Source organism: Pezoporus wallicus, unplaced genomic scaffold (assembly GCF_028554395.1).
Source record: "Pezoporus wallicus isolate ANWC-B61680 ecotype Strahan unplaced genomic scaffold, APGP_CSIRO_Pwel_v1 contig_3488, whole genome shotgun sequence".
NCBI classification, from domain to species: Eukaryota; Metazoa; Chordata; class Aves; order Psittaciformes; family Psittacidae; genus Pezoporus; species Pezoporus wallicus.
In genome coordinates, this window is record NW_026635397.1 from 473190 (window position 1) to 492039 (window position 18850).

The 18850-nt window shown below is 45.2% G+C and overlaps 2 protein-coding genes across 8 annotated transcripts in view; both read right to left on the reverse strand.

Moving 5' to 3' along the window:
• TRAF3IP1 (TRAF3 interacting protein 1) overlaps positions 1-4506 on the reverse strand; it is a 39262-nt gene extending 34756 nt beyond the window's left edge. The window contains exons 1-2 of the mRNA XM_057422191.1: positions 4354-4506; positions 3668-3736 (exon numbers count right to left, since the gene is read on the reverse strand). Of these exons, the coding sequence (XP_057278174.1) occupies positions 3668-3736; positions 4354-4476 (192 nt within the window). The 5' untranslated portion in view covers positions 4477-4506. The remainder of the gene's footprint in view (positions 1-3667; positions 3737-4353) is intronic.
• A 2427-nt stretch (positions 4507-6933) lies between these two features.
• USP40 (ubiquitin specific peptidase 40) overlaps positions 6934-18850 on the reverse strand; it is a 34501-nt gene continuing 22584 nt past the window's right edge. For 3 of the 7 annotated variants that reach the window (XM_057422133.1, XM_057422144.1, XM_057422125.1), the window contains 13 exons: positions 18534-18622; positions 17821-17907; positions 16664-16709; positions 15074-15138; positions 14445-14519; positions 12941-13067; positions 11772-11866; positions 10563-10681; positions 9985-10050; positions 9539-9749; positions 9309-9404; positions 8485-8579; positions 6934-7754 (listed from right to left, as the gene is read on the reverse strand). In XM_057422133.1, coding sequence (XP_057278116.1) covers positions 7646-7754; positions 8485-8579; positions 9309-9404; positions 9539-9749; positions 9985-10050; positions 10563-10681; positions 11772-11866; positions 12941-13067; positions 14445-14519; positions 15074-15138; positions 16664-16709; positions 17821-17907; positions 18534-18622 — 1280 coding nt within the window. In that variant the 3' untranslated portion in view covers positions 6934-7645. Of the gene's footprint in view, positions 7755-8484; positions 8580-9308; positions 9405-9538; positions 9750-9984; positions 10051-10562; positions 10682-11635; positions 11867-12940; positions 13068-14444; positions 14520-15073; positions 15139-16663; positions 16710-17820; positions 17908-18533; positions 18623-18850 lie in introns of those variants that run through there. The other 4 variants (XM_057422154.1, XM_057422140.1, XM_057422165.1 and 1 more) reach the window with 3 other exon arrangements.

An 18850-nucleotide genomic window follows, 5' to 3' on the forward strand; every position in this document is an offset into this window, starting at 1 on the left:
GGACTGTTACAGCCTATATTGCTCAGAAGGACAGCTCTTGCCCTGAGTATTTTTCCCTACAGAAAGCCCAAAGTTACAGGACTTATAAGAGTCTAAACTGAGGGACTCAGATGCTTGTACACATACTTTACAAACCGGACTTAATAGCGAGTAAAGAAAACATACAAAAGGCAGTGGGAAAGGGACACAGGCACATCCTTTTATCTCCACAATGACCAGATGTGTTTTAGTTTGATGATTACACTTTACAAACAACTTCCCCCAAGCGCTCTTCAGTAGAGATGATGTCTTCTAGTGATCAGGCAAAATCAGAAGTAAAATAAACACACCCCCACCAAGTAAAACTGTATGGGAGGGTTCCTGGCCCCAAAGATGAAATCAGGCTGGAAAGTCTCTGCAGCTGTAGAATACTCATCACAGGGAAAAGAAAAAAGGGTTTTGTAATAAAACATAATGAAAATCAAGGAATATTTACCAGCACAGTCCAGCAGTTACTCACTCATCCCTTACACTCATGAGTGGAGATAAAGGAAGTATTGTACTAACCTGTTAAAAAGTAATCCCATATAAGAACAACTCTGTACAGGGGGGTTTATGTGCTTTTGAACAGATGCCTACTAACTACCTCATTCAAACTGATACCTGTAAAGCAGCCACTGCCACTGCAGTTCATTCAAAAAAGGAACAATTGTAATTACTCAGTAAAACACCTGACCTTGCACCACACTTCCTGTCTGAGTATATCAGGTACACAGATCCACAACAAACTGGGTCAAATTTGACAGACATACCAATACAGACACCTCAGCTGAGGAAGGCCAACATGTTCTACAAGCCATCAGGTAGCACCATCTACTTCTGTGACACGTAATAAGTGTCACAGAATCATAGAATCACTGACTGGTTTGGGTTGGAAGGGAACTTAAAGCCCACCCAGTTCCAAACCCCATGCCACAGGCAGGGACCCCTTCCACTAGAGCAGGTTGCTCCAAGCCCCTGTGTCCAACCTGGCCTTGAACACTGCCAGGGATGGGGCAGCCACAGCTTCTCTGGGCACCCTGTGCCAGCGCCTCAGCACCCTCACAGGGTAAGATCTTCTACCTAAGATCCAACCTGAACTCGCCCTGTCTCAGTCTGAACCCATCACCCCTTGTCCTATCACTTCAGTCCCTGATGAAGAGTCCCTGCATACTTGTAACCTCCTTCAGACGCTGGAAGCTGCCCTGACATCTCCACACAGCTTCTCCAGGCTGAAAGTGTCATCTGGAGCTTACTAAAGCCACTCGTGGTATCTGAGGTCCCAGAGCCACTCTCTGTAAAGAAGAGTTGGGTTCTGCTGAAAGCACATGCACGATAGTTAAAGGCATGGGAAGACAGTCTCCAGAGGCAGGGTACTTCCCGTCTTGTGACTCTTCCAAATGGATTAAAACAAACAACTGCCACATAGCTGGGATTTTCAGATTGTCAGCATTAACCTCAGGGACACATCACCCTCACAAGTGCTCCCTTCCTTCAAACATTAGAAAGGGAAGGGAGGAAATGCTGCAACCTCCTCTGTTAAAATAGTCACCCGCCCTCCCAAGGACATATGCAGTCTATTAATTTAGGGAAGGAGACAGGCCAATACCCTAAACCAAACATTAAGGAATCCTCATGCTTTAAATTCTCTTTACATCTCCCTCCAATTAACTGTCATGACTATACATCCCTAAAGCAAACTAGAACTCACTGAAGTCCATGTGCATGCTCTCCAGCCTAGATTTGGCTCATGGGATGCTGTCAGCCTGCCTCCTGCATGTTTCTATGCAGGAGGAGGAGGCCAGCAACCCAAGCAGAACATGTTATCCCCAACAGTGGAGACACTAAAGCACAGAAGAAGCAGAGGGTACTTCAGGACCCCACTGCTATGTCCAGGTGAAAGAGGGAGTTGAAACTAGAAACAAAGATGGTTGCTGCATGCATGTGTTGCTGTGTAGCACATAATGGGATGTTGAAAGCATGAACCAGCCCTAGCAGCCACAGAGGCTGAACCATGCGCTTTAGTCTTTTCTAAATTCCTTCTCCATACCCTGTGATCTGCAACAACACAGACAACTTACAAAGAGGACCTGCCCGTTCTTCCCAGCCCACAAGCAAATTGTGTGTGGGCTACAGCACTTTGGAGTATGTCACGATGGGTACAAGCCTGATCTTGCTTTCTGAAAGTATCCTGCCCATTCCAAGTCTGTGCATCTCCTGCCAGATGTTCACACCCCAGAGCATCATTCCCTGGTGTTACATAAAGCAGCTCAACCTCACATAAAAATACATACGGCTACTCAAATCATGGACTCTGGCTGCTGCTTTCAGGCTCTGGCTCTCTGTGGGCAGTTTTGGTCTCTAACTGACACAAGGAAGCAGCCTATGGGAGCAAAGTCTTTCTCCTGACCAGTGTTTTAAGAGAGGAACACAACCCAGAGGTGTTTTCCCCCATACTACAGTAGTTGGTTCTCCTCTGCCTGAACTCTTGAAAAGCATCATTTCATGGACTGTGTAAGAAAACTCTCAGATAGATACTCAAGATTGGTGCAACTTCACAGCTATCACGGGAAGTAAATACAAGCAAAGACCTACTCAGCAATTGCTAAGAAATTTGCTTTCTCCATCCACAAAGTACTGAGCTGCTCTTCATCATAAAACCCACGACAAGCTTCAATAGGGACAGTACCAACAAAACAACAATCTGCTGAGTAAGTACCAACAATAAGAACAGTCTCAGAAATAAACACACATCTCAGACTGACAATTAGCTCTAAGAAGTGCATAAACCATCCCTGCAATTGGCTGCATGGATGACAAGCTGGGCCCACAGACCTCATACTTTGAGTTGCTATGTTAAACAATCACCAAGGGATGCAGCTACCTAATTAGCAACATACAAACACTGCGATATGTGCCATGAGTAAGTGAACAAAGGTTCAAAGCAAGTCAATAGCTGGAAAACTCAGCATCAACTCAGCATAGAGGCAGACAGTAGAAGAGCAGCAGAGACTAAATTCACTCTTGTGCTTAAAAAAAAGTGCAGTTTTCAGGAATAACATTAACATCCTCTTTCAGGAATTAGCTATTTATATATCGTAACAAACCGATTGTGGAATACATGCACCAGACAAATGCCTTGGCAAGTAGTAAGAGGTTAAGCAAGAATATTTACTGCCTATATGTATACACCATATATCTATCTGTATGTGTATACACAGGCGCATAGAGCAATAAATATAAAGACATATATTCCATTGAGAGACCACAAGACTCTAGAAAGGGTTTGATGGATTTCTGGTGCTTGGGACTTCCCATCAACACCTCACTACTTCAAGGCAATCTTGCTACATAATGATTCTTTTCATCCATAGCATTTGGGAAACCTAGATCTGGTCCTAGATTAACCCTCCCTGCTTTGAAACTGTCCAGAAAGAGTTCTTTACACACGACAGCTTGTCTGCATCACATCCATCTCTAGGTGCCCATCCATGCACTGCATAATATAACCAACAGGCAAGAACACCTTCTCCAGTGTCTTCACAAACTATAGACAAGCCCTTGATGCTGAAGACAGGAAAGCCGAAAATGGCAAGTTTCAAAGGATACCAACATTAACCTTAAATAAATGAGGCAGTTTCATACCCACCTTAACGTTATCTGATTTCAACTCAAAATCCGTGTAAAGTCCTTTCATAAAGCCTGTCACTCTAATTACCTTCAAAAAAGAAGAGAATGAGTCTGTTAAGAGCTTGTGTGGCAATAGGAAATACATTGGCTTTACTTGCTTTTAGAGACAGAACTAGAGCAGGTTCAGAGCTCTGCTGTGCCTCTGCAACAAGATTTAATCCTTGCTTACGGCTCAGGCCTCCCTTCCCGTTTAAGTCCATCTCTAACCTTGGTAGTTGACGAACGCAAGAAGCTCACAAAACAAACACCAGCACATGCATTTGAAAAGCAGCTCTGCATTACTCCCTTGTTGACTTCACGTCCTCCATATAACACAGAGATACATATATTTATATATACATACTCACTAGCCTAACCCACCCAACACTTACTCCCTACTCCAAGCATAGTCCCACACAGGTCCCAGAGCACCGGGGAAGTGCCGAGTCCACCCTTGCAGGCATTGGAGCTCCCACGGCCTATGGGGTCCCCCCTAAAGCGCCCATGGCCCCTGAGGGGTCCCCCACAGCCCCGAGCTCCTGTGGGACCCCTCTTCCTCCCGTATCCCCGCCCAACCCCGGCCCGCCAGGGGGCGGCCTCCGTGCAGGCAGGCACGGTGTTGCCTAGCAACCGCGCGGCGGGCCCTCAGGCCGGTGCGCGGCCCACCTCGGTGATCACGTCGTGCAGGTAGCGGAAGGGCGGCTTACTGAGCAGCCGGTCGGTGAGCGGCGGCTTGCGGATCACCCGGCCCAAGGACTCCTGCGTGAGCCGCACCACGGCCTCGTTCATAGCGGCGGCGGGACGGCGCCGCCACCGCCGCGGCCGGTCCCGAGCATTCCCGGCCTCCCCCGCGGCGCGGGGCGCCTCTCTGCGCAAGCGCAGAGCAACGGCAGGCGTTGCTAGGCACAGAGCGGCCCTAGCAACAGGAGTGAGGCCTTCGCCTCCATCCTGCTGCAGCCCCACAGCCCCTCACACTGCCATGGGAGATGCCCCTCTCCATGCCCTATGGCTCATACAGCACTTGCCAACAGGCAGTGCTTGAGGGGGAAGGTGCCACAGAAGAGCTCTGACAGTTCAGGAACAGCTTTCCTGCTCTCCCCTCCAGGGACCCCCAGGCATGGCCTGAGGAGCCCAGGGCACACCAGGGCAGGGACAGGCAGTGTCTGTGCCCACGGGATGGCAGAAGGGCACTGGGGAGCAATCCCCAGGTGATAAGGGGAATGGCTTTAACCTCCCAGAGGTGAGGTTGAGATGAGCTCTTCCCTGTGAGGGTGCTGAGGCACTGGCACAGGGTGCCCAGAGAAGCTGTGGCTGCCCCATCCCTGGCAGTGTTCAAGGCCAGGTTGGACACAGGGGCTTGGAGCAACCTCCTCCAGTGGAAGGTGTCCCTGCCTGTGGCAGGGGGGTGTAACTGGAAGAGCTTTAAGCTGCCTTCCAACTCCTATCTGTGTCTCTATGATTCAGGAATGACAAGGGCTGAGTATTTTATTCCTTAATTACAAGGCAAGTTCAGCACAAATTCCCAAAGCAGAGCCCCTGGCTCTTTCCTTCCCAGTTCCTTCCATCCCCACATGCCTCTTCCCTCTTTGTGTTTGTACACCCAACGCCCTTCAGAATACATCAGCTCTGCTCCATGACCACAGAGGGAGGACTGAAGTGAGCAGTGGATGCTTTGTCACATCTCCTTCTCCTCCTGCAAACTGGGATGAGTTACAAGGAAAAGAGAACATAGAATTCTCCCATAGTAGGATTCCCAGAGTGGAACACTTGCTCTTTTACAAGTGCTGCACCAGGAGCACATACTATAGACCAACAACCATTCTTTAGCAATCCATGCTTCTCACTCTATGCCGAGCCATGCTCCACTGGTTGATTTAGGGCAGTTCCTTTGAAAGACAGACCAGATTTAATGTCATGTGCACAAACAAGGAGTTGAAATCATAGTAAGTAAATGCTAGAGCACTTTCTGAAACTAATACTTAAAAGTCCATTTCATCTGCACCAAAATCCCAAATCTCCAGCTGAACCCAGGTCTTGGCACAGAACAACCCCAATCTACTTGGGGAAACTTCTTGCACGGAGATCATATGATGTCATGGGAATAGATTTAAACATTAAAGCTCAGTGAAGGTTGTGCCCCATCCTAGGTTAGAAATCAATTCACCCCACTCTCGAACCATGTGTCACTGAGACATACAGAGACAAACCAAATAGACATATAGAAATGGCTTTTTATTTTGTGCAGAACACTTGAAAAATAGAGATGAAAGCTTTTCCAGGCTTTGGAATATAACCATGATCAACCGTGGAATCACAACGACTCCACTTTACAAAGGTATTCCCTCTCCCCACCCCCATTTTTAAGGAACTTTCTCATTGTGGAACATCCCACAATCATTTTAAGGAAAGAAAAAGAAAAGACAATGCATTTTGAGCCAACATTAGAAATAACCCAAGACTGGTTCAGTGCAGGAGCTGCTACATTACACTTGAACAAAGGCACATACTAAAATCCCAACCTCAGCACCTGTAATCCCGACTTAAACCGCTCCAGAGGTTGTGCTTCCAAGAGACTGGAGTTACTCAAAAGTAGTGGGGAAGGTTGAGCTCAGCACAGCAGTCCAGCAAGGAACTCAAGTGGCAGCAAAGCAAGCGCAATGCAATGGGACAACCTGCAAACACAAATCTTTCTTGCTTACCTTTCTGTAAAGCCTGACTCAAGAGCACTTGGTGAGAGGGAAGGTGATGCACAGTAAGATGGGGAAAGCAACTGCTGTCCTCACTTCAGTCAGGAAATCCACCCAAAGAACTAGGGTTGCAGAGTCAAGTAAAGCCAACCTAGAGCTGAAGCAGTGGGGAAACTAAACTGTCCCCTTCTCCCACTGCACAAGTGTTGTAAACACTAGAAGAGTGTTGACAGTGATACCAAAACATCAGCTTCTACTAAACCCTGATTCTCAGCCTCAAGCACATCAGGTAATTACAGGCATCCCAAGCTTGAGATCCAATCTCACAAGCATTCCATAACCATTTTACTTGATGCTTAAGAACCTTTGATCCTGCATTCAGCGGGTGATCAGCCACGTACATCCCCTGTTACAGAGGCTGTCAGTCAGCTTTGTGACACCAGCAGTAACATTTCCATTTCCTCACATTCACCATATGAACAAATCAGAGCTATTGGAAATAGAAGAAATGAGAGAAAGTCCTCTCAAGAAGATTGAAACTAAACTAAGCTTTTGTCCAGAGTACAAAAAAAACAACATAAAACCAAACATCAGATCCACCGTTTTTTTCCATACTTTGTTAACGAAGCTTATGGTCAACAAAAAAGCCCTGCAACTTTAAAATTCAGTCTCAGCACACTGCTGTTCCATACCACAAAGAAACTCCATGGCTTACAGGTTGCAGATTCTGAACTTGCTCTTCTTTGAGCCAATTTTGTACCCTTTGCCCAGAGATTCCCACATTTTCTTCATTCCTGACTCAGCTACTTCAGGCTCAGGTTAAGAGATAAAAGCAAATCCTGGTATCACCAGTAACTTCAGTGACCAGAAATGGGAAAAAACAAAGGAAAACTGTAAAAGGAGATGATTCTGACTCCATTAAGAACCTCAGCAAACTCAGCAGTGATGGTACAAGATATCAGCTTCTGACTAAAAAAAAAACAATGGTGATTACAAAAGAGTTACCAAAAGGTTCTATAATATATTAACCCATTTTCTCATGGATAAAGTGCATTTAACTAGCCTGAGAATAAGTACCACATCAATAAAGGGATGCTAAAGAACTTCCCCAGGAGAGACTAGAAGAAAATCAGTGTTATCCTGAATCCACTTTGTCTCCGTGATTCTTCAAGACACTTCGGAGCACAGCCTCTGGCTGCTCCTGGCGAGGTTACTCCATCCCAGTCAAGTACATGGGTACTACGGTCTGGTGAGCAAATCATCTCCAGCTGCTATCTGAAAACACCCACATTGATAGAAAGAGCCACTTCTGGTTTACGGTGTTTCATGTTGAGCTTTTCCTCAGAGAAAGCCAGGTGCTGCAAGCGCTCAGCTTGCTGGCTAGTGAAATGAGAGATAAAACAAGATACCCATTATTGGTAGAGTATTATTCCACTTTTCATCAGGGACTATAGGGACAGGACAAGGGAGTGGCTTTAACCTGCCAGAGGGGAGACTGAGATGAGCTCTTAAGCAGAAGTTCTTCCCTGTGAGGGTGCTGAGGCACTGCTGGCACAGGGTGCCCAGAGAAGCTGTGGCTGCCCCAGCCCTGGCAGTGCTCAAAGCCAGGTTGGACACAGGGGCTTGGAGCAACCTGCTCTAGTGGAAGGTGTCCCTGCCCATGGGGGGGGTTGGGACTGGATGAGCTTTAAGGTCCTTTGCAACCCAAGCCAGTCTGGAATTCTATTAGTGTGAAGACTTACTTAGCTCCAACAGCAGCATGAGCCTGGACTAGAATATGATTTCCATGGAGCTGTAAGAATGACATTTCAAGCTCACCCTTGCAGGGCCAAGGCAGCCAAGGAGTTCATATTTCATCTCCAAGGGCATGATCAAACATTTCAGTGTGTTGCAGGAGAACAAACTAAGGCTAGGGGTAGGACCACAGCACTTAAAGCCAGGAGTTTCAATTACCTGAACACCACTTCCTTGAGGAACAGTGGAATTGCATGCTCTAAGAGCACCCAGCTAGCATTGTCCTAAAAATTTATGTAAGTATGAAGCTAGGCTGAAAAGCAGCAAAGAACAGTATTGATGTTTCTAATGAAGAAGAAATGTCAGGACTCAATACCTTTTCTTCTTTTCTAATGTAAGCTGCCTTTGTTTCTCTTTCCCAATGTCATCTCTCAGTGTGCTAAAGTCCTTTGTGTCATCAAGGAGAAGGTTCTGGTGTGGAAAAAGATTTGGTAGATGAAAAGTTTGAAGCTTAAAACTATCTCCCACCTGTTGCTCAGTTACAGAGGGAGTATTCAGAGCATTTCTCCTAACAACTGTGACAGCCATTCACTTCCAAGTTAAGTTAAGTGGAAAAACACAACAAGGCAAAACAGTTTGTTGACTCCTCTGTTTTTGCATTTAACAGTGAATTTGCCTTATTCAGAGACTATATCCCACTGCATAGTTCTTTTGGACAGAATTAAACAGATCTGTAAAAATTCTTTGGATAAGGTAACGGGTTGCAATTTACAAGATGATTTTTAAAGGGTTCTTGGGTTTTACTCAGAGCTGACAAAAAACCCAATAGTGAATAAAATGAGGGCAAAAAGAAAGATCCAGTTTCTTTTGGACAGGATTTAAGAGTAGATTAGAAAGTGACTGCCTGCACTGGGAGCTGCACCAGAGCCTCTAGAGTACTGCCTTCTAATGCCAGTACCCAGATCTAAGAGGGAAAAGCATGAAACTTTCATCAGGTTGCTAAAGAACAGGAGAAAAAGACAAAAAAGCACCAGTAGCAACAGTTTTCCTACCTACACAGTGTTTTGTCCATACTCGCATCCCAGTACTTCCATGGAGATGTAGCAGGATGCATGAAACTCAGGAAGAGGTTACGATACAGCAATGGCAGTAGTACTTGCACCTAATCCTTGTGAAACAATGAAAGCCAAGTTCATTTACCTTCACCCCAATGACATCTCCATCCTTCAGGTGGTACGGTGCTGCCTGTAAACTCTCTAGCTTTTTCTTCCTTTTCCTCTTGGAGATTTTCTGTGTCTGAAGAAAATCAAAGCAGAAGATTCCTACATCAGAAATCTGCTTTAACACGTTAGCTCAAGAACTGCAGCACAAGCCAACACATACTTCTCCCACCCATACCACTGCTGGATTCTGCCATTCCAAGGTCTTACCCAGCTGGATATTGGCAGCCACTCAAATCTTTCAGGGAAGTACTTGGCTATTTCAATTTTCTCTATAGGAAGACAATAGTGAGCAGCCACTCTCTGCCTCAGTGCCCAGGCTGTGCATTCCTTGGAGATATCCCACACCAAATCTGTGGAGTCATAGTAGTCCCTCTCTCCTGGTACTCCCATCTGGACTCGAAGCAGCAGTTCATGTGGGCTGTCATCAGAAAGGGGAAACAGATCATTCCAGTAAGTCATGCCTTCAGAAACCAAAATTCCCAGTTTTCACTTCCTTCTGCCTTCCTTTTCTCTTTATGGAAAGCAGAAAACAAGCTCCAAAGTCTTCTCCCAGCCTGAGAGCTGCAATGCTGACAGCATTTAAGAGCAAAGCTGCTCAGTTAAGTCTCATCTCAAATGCAGTGCTGTAAGAAAGAAGTAGATGAAGATCTTACCCCAAATTCTCTTCTTTTTGCAAAGGTTCTATGCAGATTTCCACTCTGGCACCCAGCCTATAGTCACTGAAAGCAAAACAAAGACGATATAAATCACTGATTTAGCCAAGTAGATCTGTACTTATCTGGAAACCCAAAGCAAGAGGTGATCAGAACAAAACTGAAAACCCCAGAAATGGACAAAGGTGCCATTTAAAATCACCTAAAATCAAGCTCAGCAGAATAAGAAGTGCTGAATGCTCCATCCCTGCTAGTGTTCAAGGCCAGGCTGTACGGGGCTTGGAGCAACCTGGTCCAGTGGAAGGCGTCCCTGCCCATGGCATGGATTGGAACTGGATGACCTTAAGGTCTTTCCTAACACAAACCAGTCTGGGATTCTATGATCACATACTCACACTGTCCCCTTCCACAGCTCTTGAGTTAAATAATGTGCTTGGCACAATACAGAATTAACCAGAAATGAGCCTTCTGCTTCTGTCTGACTGAGCCCATTTCTTTCTCCAGCAATCCACCACCCCACAACCCAGCCAACAGCCAGCCTGTCCCACTGCTGCTTGTGCCTTCAGCATGAAACCTACTTCAGTTGCTGCTTGTTGCTTCGTAAAAGCTTGCCTGGGCGCTTACTGTCCACTGTCCATGCTCTGAGGAATGAGGGCAGGGGGACAACCTGCTCCTGGCAGCATGGTAAGGTCAGAGCCTGAAAAAGAAACACTTCTATAGTTTCTCAACTCAATACTGAAGCTACCAAGATCAAAGTATTCATATTTATTCTACCCCAGCTATTGCTTGTGGCTACAGGTAGTGGCTACAACTGACATATTGGCTTTTCAACCTCAAAGCAAGTTGGACTTCACTCCCTCCCAACACTTCCCAATTGAACTTACACTACAAAAATGGATCGAATTCCTTTTTTGAACCCAAATGTGCACAATGGGGAAATGAGGCTGATGGAATCATTGCCCCAGTCTCCAGCCAAGCACTGGGCAAGCTCCTCAAAGCCCCTATCAAGGACACAATGCTTGTTTCATGCCAAGACAATCCTCCTTGTTCACAAGATGCAAGTAAATGGTCAGTTTTTCATAGCTGTAGTTTGGCAGAGACTGAAACCCAAGTTGAGTGAGTGTTGCTATGGACCAGAATCAGGCGAGATATCCTTCCCCATGTAGTTTAACTAGAACAACCAACTGACTAGACAATAAAGAGCTTTATGATAAGATTGGTTTGTGTCTTCCATGGGTTTGGGATTTGTTTTTTTGGTTGAGGTATCAAAATTATACTCTTATGGTTAAAAAAAGGCATAAAAAGGCACCTTAGTTTCTGGCCTTCCTGAATGACAAACGCAACCTTTTGTGCATCTAAGGCAATTCTTTCATCATTAGATCCAATATACAAACCACAAAAACAAAGGTGCAACAAACTACTAACAGGAAAAACATGGAATGAAAAGTGGCTTTTTAGGAAGTGCTTGTACGTGTGTGCTTCTCCTGAGGGATTTTTACTCTGTGAAATAAAGGTAGGGCTCAAGCCAAGCTCCAGATGAAGTGCAACAAGGCTTCTGAGGTCAGGACACATGAGAGGTAGAATGGCAACTGCAGGGGATGCACTAAGGAAGTGTCTGAGCTACATGCTCCAATTGCCTCTTGGTACTTACCACTGAACATGGCATATAAGCAAATGCCATATCAGAACATACTGGAGACAAAGGAAAAGGAAATAGAAATAGGTATTAATAGAGCTCAATTAATCCTGGTGTTGCTGGAAGTTTCCAAGACAGGAGAACATCTAACCTGCATCTTCAGATCTTCCAAAGAAGCTTCTCCTGCTATTTCTACACTGCCAGCATAGCAAAGATCCATGTCTGTGTGGATGTGTTCTGGTGAATCTTTAGACGGGAAAGAGAGGAAGAAATAAACAACAGAAGAATCAACATGACTGTGTTTAGAATCCTATGACATGAGTCACTTTGAAATGAGATTTCATTTACAAAAGGTACCTGACCTCATTTGGTTTTGGAGATCAGTTAGAAAAACCTAATACACAGTTGATAAATACATGGTTTTTAGTTGCCAGACAGGAAGAGTTTCAACTGATCCTATAGTTCAAATATGAAACCCAGGGCCAATTCCATTTGTAAATAGCATCAATTCATTGGTTATGACTCTGAAATGTAGAGCATGGTGCAAGGAAACTTCCAGCTGCTCTTACCCGTGCTACTGAAATCATTAGTGGTAAAAATCAAACTGAGAAAGACAGAAAAGGAGACAAATGCAAAGAGACCTTCTCAAAGGAGCAGGGTCTTGCTCTGCAGTACAACTCACCAGCAAAGCAAGGATATGATTTTTCCCATAGAAAATTGGTTTCCCATTTTTCAATGTTGTCCCCAATCAAATTTCTTCTTTCCCAACCCTCCCACAATATTCCTGCGCTGGCTGCTTTTTGGTTTGGATTTCAAAAGACGGGGAGATGTACATTAGACATAAGGATGGGGCTTGAAGCAACCTGCTCTAGTGAAAGGTGTCCCTGCTGATGGCAAGGGGTTGGAACTGGATGAGTTTTAAGCTCCCTTCAACTCAAACCAGTTTATGGGATTCTATGAAAAGCAGGTTCGAATACCCTATGTAACATCTTTAATGCTGTGTAAAATGTACTCATCACTCCTTCTGCAGCTTCTCAAAAAGCAATACAGCCTGAAATGAATTAAATATGATATCAGGAGTCTGGCATTTAAAGCCAATTACCTCTGTGCTCATGGAGTAGATACTTTACAGTACTGCCACTGCATTCAGGTATGGAAAAGCCACTTTACTTGTGACAAGATCCCCTGCTTCAAAATTACCCTTGACTTAGTGCAGCTGAGGAACATCAGAACCCCACCATCCAGCATTGGTGGGCTTGTGAAAACTGTAGCTGCCTCCTAGGTAGCTCCTCTCACCATAAACTTGCAGATTAAGCTCACCTCCTGCAGGAGACACCTGCAAAGCATCCATCTGGCAAGTCAGCCCATTCACTTGGTCTGGTGCAGGCTCTCTGTGCTTCTTAGGACTTGAAGACTTGAACCACCAGATGGGTATCTTCAGGAAGCCCTGGAAAGTGAACAGAAAGTACCACCAGGGAGCTCATGTGCAGACAAGGGAAATTTCCACCTCCATCTCAGGAAGAACAAGAAGACTTGTTCACTTCTGAGCTGTTGTAACCAACTCTCACTTTCTCCCTGTAGAAGGACATGAGTGCAAACACTATCCTCCTGCAGCCCCACAGCCCCATCGTGGCTCTGCTGTCACATTACAGATCCAACTGAGTGATGCTTTTCTCTGGAGCTTTGGACACAGATATGACCTTACCAGAGGAAGCTGGATTCATCTAAACCCTCTTCTGAGGTGGAGAAATGAGAGATGGCTGCAGGAACTACTCACAAAAAGGAAGAGGTATCAGATACGAGACAGCACTGGTTGTGTGGCTAATGGTATGGAGCCCATGGAGATGGATACACCCAATGACTAAGAAGAATCCATGGTATTGGATCCACCCAAACACTGAAAAGAGCCCATAGAGGTGGACACCAATTCTCACGCAGCTGATGGTGGAGAGCATGTGGATGTAGATCCCCCAAGACCAAGAAGAACTCATGGAAATAGATCAATCTAACTACCAAGAAGAGACCACGCAGGTGGACACCAGTGGCTGATAGTTAGGAGCCCATGGAGGAAGACACCACTGGTCCTGTGGCTGATGGCAGAGAGCCCCTGGAGGTGGATCCACCTCCAGCATGGCTCCCCTGGAATGTCTACACCATGCCAGAGCTCCCCTACTAGCTCAACTAGCCCAACCTGGTCTTGAAAACTTCCAGCAATGGGGAATCCATGACTTCTCTGGGCAGCCTGTTCCTGTGTCTCACCACGAACTATCCTGATATTGCTTTAAGTTTGTTAGCAAGGAATCCTTTCACTTGTGTTATCATCACTGAGTCTCCCAGCAGGGCCCTGTGGTTTCAAACAACATCCTCAGGCCAAATCTGAAGGCAAACACTTAAGGTTTGTCATTCTGGGAGGAGGCAGCAGTCTAAGACGTGTGCTTTCACAAGAACTGGGCATGCCAGAAAGCACAGAATCAACTGGGTTGGAAAAGACCTTAAAAGTCCAACCATTACCCCAGGACTGCCAAATCACCACTAAACCATGGCACTAAGACCTGTCAACCTTAACAGATCTTCTAGGCAAAGCTGCCGCAATGGGCAAAGCTTTTACTACAGCAATTGAAAGAAGACTAAATAGAGACTCAGAATCTTGTAGAAATTGATGTAGGAGAGATTTAAAACTACAATCATTCTTCATTATTGCCAACCAGAATTCTTCAACTGAAATATTTTAAAGACATGCAAGAGGACAAAAGAGAAGGAAGTGTCATATTCCAGTCTCCAACCACTGCCAACTGCCTAAAGAACACAATCTCTCTGGTTTTACCTTTGGTGGAAGCTTTCCTTCAGTTATAACCAAAGTATCTCCTCTGCAAACATTCAGTTCCTTCAACGTGGCATTCTGTAGGAAGAGAAAGCACAACAGAGCTGTAAGTCTCCATATTCTTGGGTTTTGTTTCCTAAAGCAGATGTTGGTGGGTTTTTAAGCCATGCATGCCAAAGGTCTGCCAAAGAGCATGAATATTGATTTAACATTCATCACTCAGAGGCAGCTTTGCAGCAGCACAGAATGCTGCACCTATAGGAGTCTGCTCTGCAGGAGCCCCTCCACAGCATCCTGCTGAGTTGTGTGCTTCCTTTGCACCTCCACATCTCACCAGCTGACACCTCATGCTTCTTAGCACACAACCCTTTAATGCATAGTACGCCTTTAGGAAAGGCTCTCTGCATACAGCTTAATCCTAAGGGGCAGGTGCCTAAGGTTTCCATTTGCACCATAGGTACCCCAACAGTGTCTTCACAAGGGCTGTGAGAATCCAACAGTGTGTGTGCTGCTGTAGCACACAAAGACCCACCATGGCTTCATGGTGCTGCAGCTCTCTTCAGAGAAAGTCTCTAAAGAAAAGTGGGAGCAAGCCAACCACAGCATGATTCAAGTCAAAAAGATGTTCTTACCTCCTGACTCAATGCTTCCCCTGCTTCATAGCACCAGTCAATCCTCCTCAAGTGCCAGTTGTCACCTACCAAAACCATACAGATGGGAAACACATTAGCCAAGAATGGGGGCTCAAGCTAAACCATTACAGACCTCTCCATCAGTGGTAAAAGGTTCTTGTGATCTTTTGTATTTCAACCACAACTAACAAACTGACTGAAGTACTCCTTCATGTCCTTCCCCAGGCCCTAGAAACATTTTGCTCTTTGGAAATGGTCTTCTCTTATTTGCAGTAATGTCTCTTTCTCACCTACTCAAGTTTCCCTGTTTGAAGAGGGAAGTGAAGGAATTCTCATGCCAATTCATCACCTGAATCGATGACAGACTTGTTAAAATGCTAACTACACTATATGTAAAATCCAACTCCCCCTCTCCAATTTTCTGCCAGGAGAAATAGAGGTGGTGCAGTCCAGAAAGTACAATACTTTACATTTAGCACCTATATGTAAAACACACCAGAGACAGAAAGAACAAATAAACTGCTCAAAACTGGTCACAAAAAATAAAGCACTAAATGCAGAAGCACTGTTTCTTGGCAGGAACCCTCCATGGCAGGCAATGAAAAAGGTGAAGTTTATTTCAAGGCCTCTTTAACTTTTTCAACTCATATGTACATATACACAAGAGCACAATGTTTCATTATCAGCTGGGCTACTCAATGTGTATTCTGATTGAAATGTGTTTTAGGTGAATTCTGATAGCTTTTGGAGCCATCAGTCCACTGCAACACATATTCAGTATTCAGTGAGCATTCAGCATGGAAGCTGGAATGCAATGCCACTCCAAGTTTCTTCTCTCCTTCCTCCCTCTTAACATCAATGGAAAGAGATGTTCAGACATAAAATTCAGATTTCATTTTCGTGCTCTATCTCCTCCATAATCCTCATATAGAAGCTTAGTAACAATCAGAGACTGGTTTGGGTTGGGAAGGACCTTAAGATCATCCAGTTCCAACCCCCTGTCACCAGCAGAGACAACTTACACTAGAGCAGGTCACTCCAAGCCCCTGTGTCCAACCTGGCCTTGAACACTGCCAGGGACGGGGCAGCCACAGCTTCTCTGGGCACCCTGTGCCAGCGCCTCAGCACCCTCACAGGGAAGAGCTTCTGCCTAAGAGCTCACCTCAATCTTCCCACAAGTAACTGCCACCACTCAGATTCCCAAATAATGGCCCAACTGATCTGACTTTGAGTAACCTGGGTTTGCAAAGCGACCAAAAGTTGCTTTTTTACAGTTAATCTCATGCAGTGGTTCCCACTACAGAAGAGAACTTATCAAAGCAGCCAAACACCTCCAACTGCTCCCAAGCCAACAGTCTTGGAAGCATAGATTTTGCCACACTGTGATTAAATAGAGAGCTTGGAACTGCTTTTCAAGAGCAATTGCACAGCTTTTATCAGAGCAAGACTGAGAGCGATAGTTCTCTCCCCTCCTCACATTACAAGGACACGTCCAAGTTGTAAGTTTGTTTGAATGATCCAAGTTTCAAGATAGCAAAAGCTGTCTTACAAATCTGGGAATTCCTTTTAAAAAAATCATTAAACAGTAACACAACTGACCTGATAATCCAGACTTTTCCAGCATTAAATTTAGACACTGAAAAAAGAAACACATAGTGAGACTTGGCTTAATTCATAGCTTGGGAAATACAGTTCTCAGCAAATCTATACTGGAATACTCTAACAAAGACTGAGCAACTTATTTTTGGTCCAGTCCTAAAACCTATGCAATTACACATGCTGTACTTGAGCTACACATGAAACCCTGCAAGGATTGGATTCAGGCAAGAATTTACTATCACACAATCACAGAATCCCTGATTTTTGTTGAAGGGACCTTAAAGCTCATCCAGTTCCAACCCCTGCCACAGGCAGGGACACCTTCCACTAGAGCAGGTTGCTCCAAGCCCCTGTGTCCAACCTGGCCTTGAACACTGCCAGGGATGGGGCAGCCACAGCTTCTCTGGGCACCCTGTGCCAGTGCCTCAGCACCCTCACAGGGAAGAGCTTCTGCCTAAGAGCTCATCTCAGTCTCCCCTCTGGCAGGTTAAAGCCATTCCCCTTGTCCTGTCCCTACAGACCCTCGTCCAAAGCCCCTCTCCAGGTTTCCTGCAGGCCCTTCTGGCACTGGAATGCTGTGCAGATGAGTCGGCTGTTATAAGCTTTCTTAAAGGAAAGCATCCCAAATCTGTGCTTTTTGTTGCTTTACTTGAACAACCTCTGTCCCAGAATTTGAAGATTCACCTTTCAAAAGCAATTATTCAAGCTCAACACTTCCCACCCACTACTCAGCGACATTAGCTCTCTGTGCCAGAACCCTGCATTAGTAGTACTGAGAACTGCTTCCTTCACTGTGTGCACAGGTCCTCCTGCCTACTTTAATCCCAGTTCTGTGGACTCAAGAGTTTGATAAGCTACAGGAGAACTGTGCCAGGCTGTGCCATGTGTGTGTTATCATTCTGAGGACTGCTGTGTATAACAGGAGTGGCTGCCACGCATGGAGCAGCTGGGCTGAGCTCATGCTTGGGAAAAGCAAAGATGTCTCTTTGCTACTTGGAGAAAGATCAAGGCCTTTTGGTATTGAAACACTTCCTTTGCCTCAGTGTCTCTTCGTGACCTGAAGTAATGCAGAAGATGAAGCAAAGCGCTCCAGGAGAAGCAGACCTGGGCCAGGTGTGAGAAAAGCTTTTCAGAGCAGCAAGACTTACCTCTTTGACAGAAGTAGTCTCTTCCACAACTATTTCCATCTCAGGGCTTGCAGTGTGGTCACTCCCAACAACAAAGTACAAGAAGAGCTGAAAAGGCAAGTATAAGCTATTAGAATACATACTGAAGTATGGAATTAGTGTGAAGTAACACTCCCTACTGCACACATAGACCAGCTATTGCACTCTTGCCATCAGTCAAACAGCACCGAAACTCCCTTGGGCTAAAGCAAACAACATAAGAAGTACAAATAGTGAAGCATAGGCAATTGAGTTATGGCCATCCTTAGATCTTCATTAACTATCTGCATGCCTGCTGAAAATACACTCTGATCTTTAGAAATGTACATCTACTTTTTCTCCTCCATACTTACAACTTGTAGATAATCAAGAGCAATACCCCCCTTTTCTTCCTTTATGCTCTTTATATGCACAGCAGAGCACAAGAGTTGGACAACCACAAAGAGATGAATGAGAAGTGATTTACCATTACCCACATGAGCTATAAACTGGTCACATATATGCTCTTGGCCTTCTGCAACTAAGTGGTGTGAGCCCTCATGCTGAAATGTGCAATACTTAGTGCCACTGAGCATTTATTTCCATGTCATTTTCAACCATCAGGAGAATAAAAAGAGGAGTACAAGACACATTGGGAACTCTAAGCAAAGCATAAAACCAGCACAAAACTCTTTTCAGTCACACCACTACCATACCTGAGTGGAAGTTGGAGCTTTCCCATGACACAGCCCAAGCAAGCTTCCCATTTTCAGTTCTGCTTCTTTGACAGTATAATCCTCAGGCACTTCAAGAAGAACAAAAACACAGAGAACATCATCATCATCTGCTGCTGCTTCCTGAAAATACCTGTTCTATCATGCTGCTCTTTAAGATAAAAATATTCAGTGTCATTTAGAGAGCTTCACTTGCAGTGTTGACACATCTGTAAGCCTCCACTGACGAGATCAAAGCAACGTCAGTGTAAAGGTTCCTCCCCACCACTCCTTGCATATGGACTGACAGAATCATTTAG